Source organism: Stigmatopora argus, chromosome 4, assembly GCF_051989625.1.
Source record: "Stigmatopora argus isolate UIUO_Sarg chromosome 4, RoL_Sarg_1.0, whole genome shotgun sequence".
Taxonomy (NCBI): domain Eukaryota; kingdom Metazoa; phylum Chordata; class Actinopteri; order Syngnathiformes; family Syngnathidae; genus Stigmatopora; species Stigmatopora argus.
The window spans coordinates 2811521-2830184 of record NC_135390.1 but is presented as its reverse complement, the minus strand read 5'-3'; the positions used below and the strand labels follow the sequence as shown (position 1 = coordinate 2830184).

General features: G+C 41.7%; 1 protein-coding gene and 1 long non-coding RNA gene across 10 annotated transcripts in view; one reads left to right on the top strand and one right to left on the bottom strand.

Annotated features, from left to right (window-relative positions):
• vegfaa (vascular endothelial growth factor Aa) overlaps positions 1-18664 on the bottom strand; it is a 38966-nt gene that overhangs the window by 6770 nt on the left and 13532 nt on the right. For 5 of the 9 annotated variants that reach the window (XM_077598103.1, XM_077598104.1, XM_077598105.1 and 2 more), the window contains exons 2-5: positions 13295-13337; positions 10624-10820; positions 6346-6422; positions 6237-6269 (exon numbers count right to left, since the gene is read on the bottom strand). In XM_077598103.1, the coding sequence (XP_077454229.1) occupies positions 6237-6269; positions 6346-6422; positions 10624-10820; positions 13295-13337 (350 nt within the window). Of the gene's footprint in view, positions 1-6004; positions 6123-6232; positions 6270-6345; positions 6423-10623; positions 10821-13294; positions 13338-18664 lie in introns of those variants that run through there. The other 4 variants (XM_077598110.1, XM_077598111.1, XM_077598102.1 and 1 more) reach the window with 3 other exon arrangements.
• LOC144072797 (uncharacterized) lies at positions 245-17415 on the top strand. The gene is made up of 3 exons (XR_013299944.1): positions 245-15016; positions 15078-16874; positions 16948-17415. It is a non-coding gene; the product is annotated as an uncharacterized LOC144072797 (long non-coding RNA).

The following is an 18664-nucleotide window of genomic DNA, read 5'->3' as shown; positions in this document are numbered from 1 at the left end:
GGGAAAACATATTTAACTGAATTAATATTTCTTGCCATATAGGGCGGCCCGACGGATCAGTGGTTAGAACGTTGGCTGCACAGCTCTTGGATCCTGGGTTCAAATCTGGGTCGGTCCACCAGCGTGGAGTTTGCATGTTCTCTCTGGGCCTGCGTGGGTTTTCTCTAGGTGCTCCGGTTTCCTCCCACATTCCAAAAACATGGATGGTAGGCTGATTGGACACTTTAAATTGCCCATATGGGTGTAAAGTTATCCGTCTCGATGTGCCCTGCGATCGGCTGGCCACATATTCAGGGTGTCCCCAGCCTCTGGTCCGAAGTCAGCTGGAATAGGCTCCAGACCCCACCACGACCCTTGTGAGGATAAAGCGGTTCCGAAAATGAATGAATAAATTGTAAAACAAATTAGTTATTTAAAGGGTTCTTTATTCTTTCGCTATATTTGTAATATCACAAACTGTTGCTATTTATGAATTCATTAATTTTCTGTACCGCTTATACTCGCAAGTGTAGGCTGGGTGCTGGAGCCTATGCCAGCTGACTTCGGGCACCATGCGGGTGACACCCTGAATTGGTGGCCAGTTATTCACAGGCCACAATGAGATGGACAACCATTCACACTCACACTCATACCTCGGGGAAATCTTGAGTGTTCAACCAGTCTTCCCTTGTTACAACTGTGGAGTGTGGAGCGTGGTATGACCCAAATGCAGGGAAGCAGGCAGAGGGGAGTGAAGGTCACAAACAAAACATTAATAACTTGGGAGGTTCTCAAAAATAACAAGGGCTTAACCAAATAACAAAACCAACCCTGACTTGGAAGACGAAGAGCACTGCACATGGGGAGAGCACACGTGAAAAAAAGACGATACGACAAAGACTGACAAAGACACTAGGTTTAAATAGACTAACAGAAACAGCTGTGTCACATGAGGCAGCAAGCAAAAGATACACCAGGGGTGGGGAAACGACAGGTGAACTCAATGAACAATCACAAGTACAGGTCACACGGGAAAAAATACCAACAAAACTTGCATGTTTACGGGATGGTGGAAGGAACAATTTAAAACTAGTACAATCACTCATAAATAAAAGGCAGTATGGGGCTGTGCTAAAAACAGCAGGCAGAGAATGAGTTAGTCAAGTCAGACATAAATGACACATGAACCTGCTCATGTGGTTTAAAAAAAACAAAACTTGACAATGAGCACACTCCTGCCACATGTACAAGAGGTTTATCAAATAATGGAGTGAAAATGTAGTGGAATCAATTCCAATTCAAGAATTGATAGGGTCTCCACTAGTTACTCTTTTAACTCTAAAAATTAAGTTAAGTGCCTGACACCTATTGCTATAATTAGATTGGGGAGTTAGCTAAGATTTTTATTTGTGCAACTGGAGTTAAGAGCAGGGACAGCAGTAGTTGGTCTGCTGTCACTGCTTCTGTCACCGCCATAGTTATCGCCATAACTTGGAACTATTGTGGTCAGAAAAACAGCTTCATACATTGGGGGGAATATGTTTTGAAACACAACACAAAAACATGTCTTGATGCAAAATGGAGAGCACTACTAGAACCCACACAATTGTTGATTAGGTCACAAATTGTTTGGGCTCTAAGGAAAAACGGTATGATGAGGAAAGATTTATATCCGGGCAGAACTACCCGATGACAGAACTCTTACAGGAAGCTTATTTTCCTGTTAAATACAAGTCTGCTGTAGAAGAGGGTTAGGGGGTTGCTTAGTAAAAGGCTCTTCCCTAACTTCTAACAGTTGCAAACACCCGTTCTAACCAAAATGATTTCAATGCACATTTGAGATACTGTATTTGTTGAAAGAAAAAAAAACCTGTCACATTTTGGTCGACCAAAGTACTGTATATTTTGAATTCCCCTGTAAACAACAAAATTCTAACTATTTTAGTGTATGCCAAATTTGTATGGTCTACACCAGGGGTGGGCAAACTATTCCACAAAGGGCCGCAGTTGGTCCGGGTTTTCATTCTAACCCATAAAGAGGACACATTTTTACCAATCTGGTGTCCTACAAGTGCAATCAGTGGATTGCAGTCAGGTGCTTATTGTTTTCTGCAAAAATCTCATTGGTCAAAAGTGTCTGTGCTGCATTGGTTGGAACAAAAACCTGCACCCACAGCGGCCCTCGAGGACCGGTTTGCCCACCCCTGGTCGACTCCAACCATTTTAAAATGGTTGAGGTTTAATATTTTTCAAACAATGAATATTGACGTAATGGTGAACTTCCTTCAATTTACTCACAAATGTATTCATTGTAAAATCGTAATCTTTTTAAATGAACAAAAAGCCAATTTACTCAGAAGAAAAAGATTACGTATCGTGTTGTGTGTTTGGCACCAATAGAATGAATGCGCATGCTTATAACACTTTTTGGTTTTAATTGAAGGGTATTTACTGTAATTGTACTTTTTGTCCAGAAAGGTTGTGAGCAATGATAAGTAACAAAGAGCCTGAGGAAGGCCATAAAAGAGCTCGCAGAGGAGGTTTCCAATTAATTCATTGAGTGTACCAAAAATCTTTGATTTTATGTCCAGTGGTAGCACTACTTGCGAAATTAATTGGTTCCAGAAGTTTTTTCGTAACTTCTTTTTCATAAAGAGTACATTTTATATTGATAAAATAATATTATTTTCCACAATTTTTAATACTATCTACTATGAACCCTTTAAAAATAATAAGAGTACCGTATTTTCCACACTATAAGGCGCACCTGAAAGCCTTCAATTTTTTCAAAAGCTGACTATGCGCCTTAAAACCCGGTGCAACGACTCCATTTTCTCCCGTACGGCGAGCACACTAATTCGGTGTTCGCGTCATTCCGGGTGGATTGACAAAAGAACTCGAGCAGCTCGTTTGGCGTCAACAGAGCATTCATTCTAGACTGCGAACTATATATTATATATGAATCAATATTGAGCCGCAACAGGTCTCGCAACTACGGGAAGCAGCCGTAGACTCCATTTTCCCTTGTGCATACTGGGATATGTTGTAGTTTTTTTTGTCAATTCACCCGCTAACGGCGAGTACACTAAATCAGTGTTCACCATCATTCCGGGTGGATTGACAAAAGAACTACAGCAGCTAGTTTGGCGTCAACAGAACATTTATTCGAGACTGCGAACTATATATTATATATGGATCAATATTGAGCCCCTAACCCGAGTCCATTATCCCCCTTGGAAGACAGCGCCGGACAACATTCACCACTATCTGCCAGTGGATCGTAAATGCCTGGGCTGATATATCAGTTTCAACTGTGGTTTGAGGAAGGCAGGAATTGTCACTCAACTGCCAGACAACCAAAGCGACACGGACTCGAATAATGACGACTTCGATGAGACGGAGCCTGCCTGGGTGATGGATGCCGCATTCGCCCAGCTGTTCAATTCAGACACTGAAGATGAAGAGTTCGAGGGATTCATAGATGAGGAATGAACTGATAAAGTGAGCTTTACGTGTTTCTTTTGCATTTACAGTTGAACAAGGTTGGTCATATTGTGAATATAATAATAATAATCGGACATAGGCCCTGTCGTCATAATCAACAACAAAAAAGCCTACTTGTCATCACACCCAGAAACTGTGTGTGACGAAATTGGTGGTGCTTCTCCATAAGCTGCGTTTACTCGGCAAAAGACCTAATTAAGTGATAGTTACGGACTTGCAATTTGGCATTCTGCTGTTATGGATACAGGTCGCTTACCTCTCACTGTCTTTCACTTACCTTCAGTAAGCTAGTAGGAGGCAGATCACCACCCAAACATCTTTTCATATTACCTCAGAAGGGAATGTGTGTTATGTTACCGCAAATTTAGAGTTCTGATGGATGTGGGGAAAAAACTGTCCTTAAGCCTATTTGTCCGTGCTTTGTGGGACCTATACCGTCTGCCAGAGGGCAGCAGCTGGAACAGATTGTGACCAGGGTGGTAAGGGTCCCCTATGATGTTCCTGGCTCTGCTGAGGTAACGAGGGCTGGCAATGTCTTCCAGTGAGGGCAGAGAGCAGCCGACAATCCTCTGGGCAGTGTTAATCACCTTCTGCATGGCCTTTTTGTCTGCCGCCGTGCTTCCAGCGTACCACACTGTGATGCAGTACGCCAGGATGCTCTCTACAGTGGTTCTATAGAAGGTTATCAGAAGCTTGGTGCCCAAGTTGTTCTTATGGAAGTCAACAGCTGGATGTTATAGTGCCTCATTGTGTACGTGAGAGCACGCACGGTCCATCCTCATGAACAACATTGAGTTATTAATGTAATTGTTATTGCTTTGCACTATTATGCGTGTTACTATGTTGTGATTGCCCTAACGTTTAAATGTACCGTAACAGCATGAATGTTTTTTACGGGTTTACTGAATGGAGAAAAAATTCCCCTCCACTATGTGATATAAATGTTGCACTTACATATTATACCTTGCTGTTGTTAAAAGATAAACTGTGTCACGAAAATACTAATACTTTACCTCAGAGAAAATAATAACACAGTTGTTTATACATTTTGGGAGTGAATGGAGTTTTGTTTCAATTCTGTGGGAAACGTTGATTTGAGATACGAGTAAATTGAGATACGAGCTCAGTCCCGGAATGCACTAAACTTGCATCTCAAGGTATGACTGTAATAACCAATAAAAGATAATTATATTTGTTTCGCCTTGAAGGATCAGTCGAAATCCACTCTGTATCACGCTCAAGTTTTCTGAAAATGGCCGTTATTGAATGAGGTATTATTTATTAGTTGTCTTACAAATTGAGTAATATCGGATCATTTTCTGCAGCCCCATTGTTAATATATCACAGCATAGAGCATTATATATTTTTTCACCTTGAAGGATCAGTCAAAATCCACTGTGCATCACGTTAAGGTTTTCTTAAAAAGGCCGTTACTGAATGCGGTATTATATAGTAGTTATCTTACAAATTAAGTAATATCGGATCATTTACTGCAGCACCCTTGACTCATGACAGCACCCTGGCTGACATTAGCTGAAATAACACTATAAAAATTATATTTATATTCCATCACTCAGTCAGTTAGATAAAACTGTAAACAGAGCTGCCAACTACTCCGAAATTTCAGGAGTTTACTTGGAAATGCAACGCAAACTCCGGGACTCCGGACAACCTCCCTTAACTCCGGAAATCCCCCAAAAATTGTTACCTACATTTTTTTGAAGCAACCATTTCAGAAAAGTACCAAATTTCCAATTTAAATGCCTCAAAATTCCCACCATCGCTACGGCTTCCGCCATCTTGATTCAACTGCACTGTAAACCGGAAGAATTCGGTAACGAGTGCATTGTGAATCATCCGAGTTACAAGTTCAGACGAATGATTTGTCTTGTGCGACATCAGCGCATATCAATTTTGCGTGAATCGCATTCACTCCGGAAAAACTCCGGATATGGGACAAGGATACTCCTGAAATGGGGTCTATGGAGGTTGGCAGCTCTGGTTAAAGCACGACACACAATCCCCTTCTGTGCAATAACTTTGTGGTGTGCAATAACAATGTGCAATATCTTAGATTGTGCAACATTTTAGAATTTACCTTGCCAGGACGTGACTTTTTATATTTTTAGATTACTTTTTTAATGTTTTTTTAAACTGGGAAAACACACTTTGTGGAGTAGCACCACCAATTTTGTTATATGCGGCTGGGTGTGATGAAAATAAAGGCTTTTGATTTGATTTGACAAAGTCTCATCTCATCTCAACTAAGAAAAGAGTTTCAGACAGTAGGAAAATGAAATAAATACGCGTCTGTGTGTTTCTTCTAGAACAACTATAAAAATGTATTCAAGAAAAATCATGGGCCTTTAGAAAAACATTACAGACTCATAGCTGTAGCAAAAAGAACACATGCTTTCTTCTGGTTAACGCATAATCAACAGTAAAAAGTCAATTCATTAGCCCAGATACAAAAAACAAATCTTGCTCCGAACATCGAGAGATACTTGCCCTTGCTACATACCTACTAAGTTTCAAGATGATCAGTTAATAAATAAAAGAGGAGTCGGACTTCAAAGTTACTGTCCACAAAAACAAGAAGAATAATCACTACTTGAGTGGCAGCTTCACAGGCCTTCACCCTGGAAAAATCTTGAGCTAGTCTGTAAGTTCCTCTCTCACAAGCATACACACACTTGCTCACACACCAACGGATAGAGAGGAAAAACAGCAAAACACACACGAAACGTACTTACTATTCTTTCATTCCCTGCACTCCAGGCTTTAGTCTGCAATTGAAATTAAATACAATGTAAATTCAATTCATGTTCTTGGAGATTTGCACGAAAAGGGGGCCTTGCTCACCTGCAGTCGCATTTTTGATGCTCTGTGAAGCTCAGTTGAGTTTTATGCTGTAAGAACTTGGATTTTACCCGCATTATCTTGAAGAAAAACAGAGGACATGACATGAGAAGGTCATCTTAATATCAACGGTTCTGCAAGGTTGAGCTTTTGAGTTATGTCCTTAAACTCAATGCCCTCACCAAGCTGTAAATGAAATACTTAAAGACACAAGTGCAATAATGTATTCCTATGCTTCTCCATGCCATGCCAAAGTGCTTGCGTGTTCAGTGGCTAGGAGAGGCATTTGTCTACATTTAATTAGTTGTAAATATTACAGCGAAGAAAACTCCCATCTCATTTTCTGAACCGCTTTATCCTCATTAGGGTGGCGGGGGGAGCTGGAGCAAATCTCAGCTGTCTCCGGGTCAGAGGCACCCGAATTGGTGGCCTGCCAATCGCAGGGCACAAGTAGACGGACAACCAGGAACACTCACACCCATACCTATCAGCCTACCATGCATATTTTTGGAATGTGGGAGGAAACCGGAGTACCCGGAGGAAACACACGCAGGCCCGAGGAGAACATGCACACAGGTAGACGTGACCTGGATTTGAACCCAGGACCCCAGAGCTGTGAGGCCGACGCACTAACCACTCGCCGGGCCGCTTTCCGTTATAAATTCAAATACAACAACAAAAAACAACAACTCAACAATAGTTTCAAGGAGCACAAATTGTACATGAGATCCCACTAGCAGGCTGAGAAAGTCACTGAATTAACAATGGATAATGTTCTACTTGGTAATTTACAGTTTTGGAGATGAGGCCATCTTTTGTCATTTTTAACAATGCCATGGCGAATGTCCTAGTTAATACTAGTTGAAGATCTACATTGATGTCTTTTGGACAATCTCAACAAGGGAACGAATGCTTGCAAGGTGATCCTTGTATTGACAAAGAACTCTTCTGAAAGCCTTTGTGACCAAAGGGAGGGAGAACCAGTAAATCGGAAATGATCATGTCCCTTGCAGGGACGCCGCAGTTAGGAGTAGTCTGCAGCAGCACGTACCTATGCACAAGAGCCAACTTGTTGTGTTTGAAGTGGGCCGAGAACCACATCATCCACTTTATTCCACTAATCCACTTCTCCCACCCACGTAAACACGTGGCTTTTGGAAAACACCTCTTAAAGGAACACGCACACAAAGCAGCTTTAACAAAACCTAATTTAGCCACATGCATTCACTATGCTATTAGGGACAGTGCACAACTTCAGTGCCAAAGCAAAACGAACAAACACAAAATTCTATTCTGGTCTAATTCACAATTTGAAATGAAAGAAAAAAACATGGAAAAAAATAGGGGTTATACTTTTTTTAAGGTAAATGTAAATACTCCTGAGATTGGCTGGCAAACTATTCAGTGTCCCTCCCCTTCTGTCCATAGTTGGCTAGGCCAGGCTCCAGCACCCCTGACCATGGTAAGCATAACCGATAGAGAAAATGTGTTAGAGTTATTTATTTTGGAATATTAATCATTATTATATATGTGCTTGCAATGAAGAACGCTTTGCTTTATTTAGAGTTATTGACATTAAAAAAATCATTTTAATACATCTCTTGCAAGAGTAATGCTTGCTCCTAAGCAATGTTCCCTCTAAGCTGCGCGCGTGCGCAATTGCGCACTAGTCTCGTCTTCTCTGCGCACAGCAAATCATATGGAGCGCACAAAATAAAATCCCTTTTTTTTTTTGCTGTGAGGCCAACGCGCGAACCACTCATCCGCCGGGCCGCCCCATTTATAGATTTTAATTATTACATTTTATTATTACTAAATAATGTATGTGTAGTAGACATGCACCTGCTTATGGCAGGTGTGATACTGGTGTGTGCCCATAGCGAGCAATGATGATTTTGCTCACACCGGTACTCAGTGTGCTCAGGGAGGTTGTCATTCTGCCCAGACAAACAAAAAATTAGAGGGAACATTGCTCCTAAGTTAACCGAAACAACTTGAAGGTCACTCCCCTTTGCAGCTGGACTTCTCAAAACTATTGTTCACACCGAGCTCCCTTGGGATCCGGAGGACTTTCAATTGTTTTGAGAAACATCGGCTTCTGAAAGTGTGGTTCAAATCAAGCTCTCTTGGGAAGATACGGGGGACTTTCAATTGTTTTGAGAAACATCGGCTTCTGAGAGTGTGTTTCACATCAAGCTCTCTTGGGAAGATACGGAGGACTTTCAATTGTTATGAGAAACATGGACTTCTTCATGTCTGGCTCACACGACTCAATTGTTTAGACTTCTGTGATACATGTTGTAAATCTTATGTTATAAATAAGCAAGAGACATCGATTCAGGAGAATGGTCTACATACCTGTCAACCTCTGCCGATAACTGCCCTTATAAATGATTATGATTCCCCTTACAAACCCCCAAAAAACCGTATATCTACGCATGCGCATGTCATCCTTGATCGATATTGCCGTACGCACCGCTAAAAAAAATACATACGATTGAGGATAATTTTTGCTGGTATACCGTGACAATAGTAACGATCGATGACAGTAGCGTCGTTGGCTACCAGCCTACGAGACTATCTGGATTTTAGCCAAAACGGTCTTGTTGAGATCGGTTTTCATAAACATTGGCAATTTAAAAAAAAAAAAAATTCCCCGTACAAAAGTCGGTGTACGGCGTACATGATTTGAAATGGTAAAAAAAACGTATAAAATACGTATAAAACGTACAAGTTGACAGGTATGGGTCTAGGACAGAGACACGTCAGGATCAATACTCTCTTGCAAGACACCGGTTATGAGTCAGATGTCTGTTTTATTTGTGAGTGCATTTGGGAATGCCTAAAGGGTGAACCTATCAAAATGAATGACTGTACAGTCTTAGACAGTAACGGAGGCCAAACGTTTTCTGTAACTCTTCACAAGCTTTTCACGCACTGTTGTTGGTATTTTGGCCCATTCCTCCATGCAGATCTCCTCTAGAGCAGAGATGTTTTGGGGCTGTCGTTGGGCAACACAGACTTTCAACTCCCTCCACAGATTTTCTATGGAATTGAGATCTGGAGACTGGCTAGGCCACTCCAGGACCTTGAAATGGTTCTTACGAACCCACTCCTTTGTTGCCCTGGCTGTGTGTTTGGGATCATTGTCATGCTGAAAGACCCAGCCACGTCTCATCTTTAATGTCCTTGCTGATGGAAGGAGATTTTCACTCAAAATATCTCGATATATGGCCCTATTCATTCTTTCCTTGACAAAGATCAGTCGTCCTGGTCCCTTTGCAGAAAAACAGCCCCAAAGCATGATGTTTCCACCCCAATGCTTCACAGTGGGTATGGTGTTCTTCGGATACAATTCAGTATTCTTTCTCCTCCAAACAAGATAACCTGTTTCTCTACCAAAAAGTTCTATTTTGGTTTCATCTGTCCATAACACATTCACCCAGTCTTCTTCTGGATCATCCAAATGTTCTCCAGCGGACCGCAGACCGGCCTGGATGTGTACTGGCTTCAGCAGGGGGACACGTCTGGTAGTGCAGGATTTGAGTCCCTGGTGGCACATTGCATAACTGATAGTAGCCCTTGTTAATGTGGTCCCAGCTCTCTGTAGGTCATCCACTAGGTCCCCCCGTGTGGTTCTGGGATTTTTGCTCACCGTTCTTGTTATCATTTTGACGCCACGGGGTGAGATCTTGCATAGAGCCCCAGATCGAGGGAGATTATCAGTGGTCTTGTATGTCTTCCATTTTCTAATAATTGCTCCCACAGTTGATTTCTTTACACCAAGCGTTTTAACTATTGCAGATTCAGTCTTCCCAGCATGGTGCAGGTCTTTTATACCGATAATGAGTTAAAACTGATGCTATTCATACAGGTAACGCGTGGAGACGTCATTAGACCTCGTTAGAAGAAGTTAGACATCTTTGACAGCCTAATTTCTTGCTTGTTTGTAGGTGATCAAATACTTATTTTTCACTCTAATTTGGAAATAAATTATTTAAAAATCAAACAATGTGATTTTCAGTTTTTTTCCCATTGTCTCTCATGGTTGAGGTCTACCCCATGTTGACAATTACTACATGCCTCTCTAATCTTTTCAAGTAGGAGAACTTGCACAATTGGTGGTTGACTAAATACTTATTTGCCCCACTGTACATTGTGAGTCTATAACTACCATCAGCAGAAATCAGTGCAAGTGTGAGAACTAGAGCAACAGATTATTATGGTCTTTATCCATCTGTGTTATTTAACAAATGGACAGTCTGTCCATCTTCAACTCACTTGCAATGTAACATTGCGGCTTTCAGATGGCACACACTCCATCGCCTCATCATTGCAGCAGCCTCCACACCGAGTAAGTACTACACAGGAAGGTATGTAAGTGTGTTCTATGTCCTCTGGATATTCCTGGTAAATGTCCACAAGCATTTCTCTGGGCTGGCAGCTACTCTTCATGATGACGTCTGTGAGCTGGATAACTGAAAATGGGGAGAAGGTGATTTTGAATGGGACAATATTTAACGGCATCAGTCTCACAACAAATAGAACATGTAAGTGCTATATAGTTTGTGATATATGTGTGCACTGTAAAGACTCACTGAAAATATCGGCACCCAAAATCATTTCTTTTTAAGATGTTGAATGAAAATTTAAAAGGGTGGACTCAGTCATCCCTATTTTCCATGTCCTGTGAAGCTGAGAATAATCTGTCAGACTGAGCGCTTGGTGACCCAATACACACTGACCCTGGTTAGTCAAAGTAGCCTCACCTCAGGCAGTGTGGAGCCAGGGCTCACCTCTGACATGTGATCCTTCCTATAGGCATAAAAATGTGTTGGTGGAGTTTCTAGGAAAATCCTAGTTTCTTAAACAAGTCAAGAAGCGATCCATTTTATGTCTGGCATGTTCTTAAATAGCTTAATGATTCTTTGGACATCCCAGTTGCCTAGTTAAGCAAATTAAATTGACTGTGCAGGTCATTATTTTAACAGGCTGACCTTTGCACGTAAAGTTCTAACCTAACCTAACCTAAATAAGTTCGCTTAATGTTCCCCAGCCATGAGGACTCAAGCACAAAAGCCAAACTGCTAGAACCTCGTGGCTGTTCTATGAATTAGTCTCACAATTGGTCTGATAGGGTTTAGAGAAGAGGGAAGGAAGTTTGCCACCTGTGTGATCTTATACTAAAAAAACTCACACTATCACCCCCATAACTATCATACCCTGTGCCTCTGTTCAGAGATGATGTCTGCTGGAGCCAATAATTGTCCACATACATCAACATCGAAAGTGTCTCACCTTGGCCTGTCCACAAGGGGATTCATTGTCAAATAATCATGCTGATGAACTTTAAACCAAGACTGACTGACAGATGTACTAACTGGGTGGTTGTTGCAGCAGACTCAATCAAATAAAGGCACACAATACCAGTGACTCACTTATGAATTCACGTGACTGCCTATAAACAATCCATAGACTTAAATATGATGTGTGTCCACAGCTACTGTAAACGAGTTTCAAGTCTTCTGGAAATTCATTGATTGTGAGTGTTTTTTAGGAACCTTTTAAAAAAAAAACATTTGCGAAATGAAGCACTATTTTGAATAACAAGGCCTGAAACTCTTTAGTTTGAATTGGCTACAAAGGTGCTTTATGAAGTTGAGTTCAAGACTTTGTTTTGTTTCTTCTGTGCTGAGCTTTTTGATCCATTTATTTACTGTATTTTCACGCCTATTGGGTGCACTTAAGTCTAAAATTTTCTCTAAAATGGACGGGATGCCCATTCAGTCGGTGCGCCTAGTGTACGCACTAAATCCCAAATTTTGTCGATGTCGCTGGATGACCCTACCCGCTTGACTATCGGTACATTTCTTCCCAACATGCTACTTGTATGTAGTAGAAAAGGCAAGATGTAAAAGGGGGTGCAAGAAAAGAGCACGTACCAATAGGAACATATTTAGATATGCATTTTGCCAAACAATATCGGTTTGACCTGCAAAGAGATATGCTTACGATGCACAGTTCAAACTGGGAGGTATCTGCTACATTGAGGAATATGGAAATCGAGCTGCATCGAGACACCTCAACAAAAACAAGCCCATGGTTCGCAAGTGGAGGGAGGTGGAAAATCAGCTTCGGCGAGTAAAAAAGAGAACGCTGAGTTTCCGCGGATGTAAGGCGAAAGCTTGGAAGTGATAGATATCGGATGGGAAACAAAGTTATAAAAATACTGACAGGCAGCGTCGAGCGAGTTATGCGATGAATTGTGAAAGGGTTGTGGATGCCTGGGCTAAAGTGTCAGCTAGCAAGCCGAGCTTTCTCCCAAGCCAGTGTGCATCACTTTTACGAAGGCTCAAGGCGACAACTCTGACGGGTTTCTGTTTTAAAGCTTATTATATTAACCTGAGTACACATTACGTCCAAAAAAAAATCAAACTCAATTTTGCTCCTGCTGCCTTTTTTAAAACATGTACAGTATTACCGTAGTGCTAGCATGAAACATACCCTAGCATGACATGCGGTAGCATGTCATGCTAGCACAACCGTAATGTGTCCAATGAGCCAAAGCGGTTTGTGTCTGGGCTAAATACAGAAACTGAGACAGCGTCCTTTGAGACGGTAAGCCCATAGGCGTGAAAATACACTGGAGCAAGTTTATTTTAGAAAAAGAAATAGGCTATTTCCCTGAACTAACTGTTTCTACATTTTTGGACAATCCCATGCTTCTCCAGCTTCGTGGAAACAGTTTGTTGATAGCCCCTGCCTGTTACAACATGACTGGGCACCAGTAAACGGTTTATAAACACATGGGTTACAATTTTTTGCCAGTTACCTGGCCTTCATTGAGAATCAATTATTGTATTGCATGTATTAATGTTCAAAAGTACATAATCCAGTATTTAGCCCTTAATGTCTATTTACATTGTCACAGATTTAAGTATGGAAAACTTACCTTCATTTTTACTTTTATCCACTCCTTTGTTAATGCTGGCAGTCTGCAAGAGATGGTCCACAACACATGCTTATTTTCAACCAAAATCTGTGCAACACACATAAACAGATAGACAGACAAACAGACAGGAGGCAGGTAGGTTGACAGACAGACATTTAGGAGGACAGACAGCGGGAGAAAAAGAGAGAGATATTAACCCTGTCGGAATGTACAAGAATCAATTAATCGCATGGTAAATAAAAATGAGGTCAGTTATTTTCCTGGCTGCAATTTAACGTGTTTTCGTGTGTCGCATTCACTCAGCACATGTTAAAACATCTCCGGTCCCACCTGCTTGTTTAGAACCAAAAGACAGTTGTTGCACAATAAAAAAAACCTCCTTTGAAAAATGGGTTAGATGAGAAAGGAAAATTTCAGTTACACACATAGCACAGCAAACGTGTATACAATTATGTACAGGTATACAAAAGCAGGAGTATGCCTTTTAGGAAAAAGTAAGGAAAACTGACAGTCAATTTCAAAAGAAAGGATGACAAATTTTACCTATTTAAGCTATTTTTGGTTGATATTTTTGTTAAAACATTGTAAACCAAAGTGAAAACATGACAAAAATAAAAACTCACAAAATAGTGGTGCTGTTGCGTAGTTCGTGCAACTAACTTCAAGCGGAAGCACTGCAGTTTGCACTGAAGGTATGTTTTTTTCAAATCTGCAGAGTGTAATGCTTAAAACTACCACAAGAGAGCAGCAAATTAACATTTCTGGTCAGTCATACTCATCGATAATCATTGCAAATGCTCAAAGCTTAATTTTACACACTTATAGAAGGTAAAGAAATTCAATCGTCTATTAGGATCCGACAGCCGTAATAGATGAGACTCCAGTTTCTTTACAGATGTTTATTGGTCATCAACACACCGTATAACTAACATTCAGACATACAAAATAAGAAACAATCTGTATATCATATATTGTAAAGCATTGGCATTGCTACTTGAGGCTAAAGGTTAAAGACAATGTATATAGTTGTGCTACCAACTTTAGCCTGCGATCAACATGCAGTTATCTCCAAAACACAAACTTTACGGTTAAAAATTGACACTTCAAATATTAAAACTTGCTGAAATTCAATCACTCATCTATTAGGATCCGACAGCCGTTTCTGGCCACCGTAAAAAAAATAATCTCTCTACGATTCACGGTTTGGACAAACGTAGCAAGAGAATCTTAACATACACACACACGCTATATTAGGATTAATAGACGAGACTCCAGTTCCTTTACATATGTTTATTGGTCATCAACATACCGTATAACTAACGTTCAGACATACAAAATAAGAAACAATCTGTATATCATACATTGCAAAGCATTGGCATTGCTACTTGAGGATATTGGTTAAAGACAATGTATATAGTTTTGCTAACAACTTTAGCCTGCGATCAACATGCAGTTATCTCCAAAACACAAACTTTACGGTTAAAAATTGACACTTCAAACATTAACACTTGCTTGTTTAGTGTCCGGTCCACGATGAACATTCGAACACAAGTTGTCAGACCCCAGACTAGACTCGTGGCTGGTTGTGCCTGTCTCCCTATCACAGGTCCAGCCCCTAATGACTCGAATGCTGCCTGGTGTGAGTCATTAGCCAACAAGGAGTATTTAAAGCCACCAGGAACATGACCATGCTGCTGGATCGTCTTAACAGTTTACTGTTAGGTACCCTCTCACGTTTTTCCTTGCCTGCCTTATTGATATACGACCTCTTATTTGCTCCCAGGATTCCGACCACGCTCTGCCCCCACGACCTCGGATCACGGACCACGGACAATGACCACGGATCATGGACAACGGCTTCGCCTTCGACCCTGTACCCTCCACACGGACTCCACGGCAACTGACCTTCCTGCTATGGCTAACGACCCGCCTCCGCCGTCCCCTCTTGTGCTCGCCCACCTCGCGGACGATCGAAATAAAGATTTGAAAGAACCAGACTCGCACCCTCGCCTGCTTTGGGGTCCTCCATCCCCGTCCGTAACACAAGTAAGCACACCAAGACAGATGAGTGAGATTTTGACGCTTCTGCAGAAGGGGAGCACGGAGAGAAAACAGACAGTTACTCTGCGTAAGACTCCGGTCAATCTTCGACTGTTTCCGCCCGCCAATCTCCGACTCCCCTTTCCGCATCAACAGGTTTTATTAGGACAAGAGATGCAGGGCTGTGAAACGGATGAAGGTTGTGACACGTATTGAAGGCTATGACACGTATTGAAGGCTATGACACGTACTGAAAGCTATGACACATACTTAAAGCTATGACACGTACTGAAACATTCTTTTTGTTTACTCAAGATTATTTCACATACAGTATTTGCAAATGATGACAAAATTGGAAAAAAGGTACAACAAGGTGAGAGGAAAATACAAGACAGTGCACTTTTTTAACAGAGGATAACCCTTAAAGCAGGGGTCTCAAACTCACGGCCCGCGGGCCAACTGCGGTCCTCGGGACGATAATTTGCGGCCCCCGTCTTAATATGATAGATTAATGTTTGTGCGGCCCGCAAGATTGATATGAATGACACTTGTTGTGTTCGGAGCTGAATGAACCAATCACAGTGAGGTATACGGCTCTGGAGGGCGGGACATCGGCCGGGCTGTCCAGTGCCTCGCTCACTCAATCATTCATTCCTCCAATCAGCTGGGTGGAGGAGAAGACGTGAAGCCGATCACTTCGCTCGGCGCGCACACTCCTACGCTGCTCTCAGCATAGAACTGAATGAGGCGCTATGATCCGTGATCCAGCCTGTGTCAGTGTCTGTAGCCATCTCCGCGAGTGAAACTGAAACTTAACAGTAAATGCGTTAACATGACACTTGAGAAATTCGGAGAACTGCCGTAATCCAATACGATCGGAAAGCGAAAGTGCGCACACACCCCGACGTGTCATTTGCACTGAAAAAGTTGCGGTGCACAAGGAATACAATTTGAAATGTCATTATACTACGAGACATGCTGAGGAGTACGAAAAATACCAGGGAGATGAGAGAGCCAACCAGGTTGCCAGTCTTACAACACGTCTTCTGAGGCAACAGGATTACTTCAAGAAGGCTACCAAAGACAGTAATGCAGCAGTCGAAGCTAGCTACGCCATTTGTGAGTTGATTGCTAAAGCAGGTAAGCCATTCACAGAAGGTGAATTTATCAAAAAGTGCATATTACAGGCTGCACATATTGTCTGTCCAGAAAAGGAAAATCAGTTCAACCACATCAGCCTTTCTGCCAACACCGTGGCAGAGCGCATTTCTCACCTGTCAAGTGACATTTATGATCAAATGTGTGAGAAAGCACAATGTTTCAGTGTATATTCAGTGGTTCTTGATGAGACCACAGACATCACAGACACTGCCCAGCTCGCAATATATGTCCGTGGTGTTGATGACAATTTTGAAGTAATGGAGGAGTTGCTCACAGTAATTCCAATGCATGGCCAGACCACCGCTAAGGAAATATTTCACCAGCTGTGTGATGCCATTGAGAAGGCCAGGGGCAACTTGTCAGTGCTGCCTATGACAATGTGAGAGAATTCTGCACTAAACTTGTGTTATGGAAAGCCCAGCTCTCTCAGACAAACCTTTGCCATTTCCCAGCATGCAAGGCTCTCGTGGATGCAGGCACACCATTCAGTGGTGAGAAGTATGTTGAGGCCATTTCGAAGCTACAGGAGGAATTTGATCACAGATTTGCAGACTTCAAGACACACAAAGCCACATTTCAAATTTTTGCGGACCCCTTCTCCTTTGATGTGCAAGATGCCCCTCCTGAGCTTCAAATTGAGCTCATTGACCTGCAGTGCAACTCTGCACTCAAAGCCAATTCAGGGAGGTGAGTGGAGAAGCAGACAAGCTTGGGCAATTTTTGAGAGAGTTGATCCCCAGCTTCCCTGAACTTTCCTGAATGTTCAAGCGGACCATGTGCCTTTTTGGGAGCACATAGTTGTGTGTCTTCTCCACCTTGAACTTCAATAAGTCCAAGTACAGGTCCAGACTTACTGATGAGCATCTTCAAGCTCCACTGAGGGTCTCCACTGCTTCCCCCCTCAAGCCAAATGTGACTCAGCTATGTGAGAAGAAGCGCTGCCAGGTCTCTAGCAGCAAGAAGTAGGCAAGAGAAGCCGTGTTCAGAATATTTCATGTTCAATGTTCCATTCAAGTTCAGAAAGTTAAAGGTTAAAGAGCTGTTAATACAGACATTTGAAACGGAATAAAAATAATTCATTTTCTCTACTTAGCCAGCCAGTGTATATCTACTGTATGCTCATTATTATTATTTTATTTTTGTATTACTGATTGATTCATTTTTTATTCATCTTTAAGTTAATTTATTTAATTCATTATTTTTTGTCAAAAAATAAAGATATTTGATAACGTTGGAATGTTTTATCAGCGCTTTTCTTGTGGAAATCCTGATGCGGCCCAGTCTCACCCAGACTCTGCCTCTAGCGGCCCCCAGGTAAATTGAGTTTGAGACCCCTGCCTTAAAGTTAGCGGCCTAGCGTGAGCCCGTCATTTCAAAATAAAAGCATGCCACGTCCAGCAAATTCAGATGTCTGCAACTCAATGTCACCATTATAGAAAAACTGGCTTTAAATGTGCTAACATATGCACTTTGCAGGCTAAGATTATGTCGATGGTATTACAGTGGTAACTCTACATACGAGCAGCTCTACCTACAAGATCCTCGAGATACGAGGAAAATTTCGATCAAATAATTCGCCCTAGATACGAGAAACATTTCGAGATGCGAGAAAGCCACGTGGCCATGGCACTGTCTTTTTTGCCGCATTTCTTTTGTGTATAAAATATATCTACGAGCACTGGGCGGAGCTTTGCATTTCCCCCCGTTTTTTCCCACCGTTAGTCAATGCATAATACTACATACAAATTGAACAACAATGAATTGGCAGAGTTGTGCAAAGAAAAGGCGAACGTTGACAATCAACATTAAGTGCGAAATAATTGAAAAATATGAGTGGTGTACGCGTCACCGAGCTTGTTCGGCAATACGAGAAGAATACGTCAACCATATCCACCATCCTGAAGCAGAAGGATGCAATTAAGGAGAAGAGGCCTTCCAAAGGACTAACTATAATTTCCCGCCGGCGCAGTGACATTCATGACGAGATGGAGAGCCTACTTTTATTGTGGATAAAAGATAAACAGTTAGCAGGAGATAGCGTGACCGAGTCAACTATATGTGAAAAAGCCAGCGGAATTTACATGGATTTGATAACAACGAAAGGATCTGAAAAGGGGGAGCCTTCAACACCTTCAGAACCCTTTAAAGAGAGTCATGGCTGGTTCAATT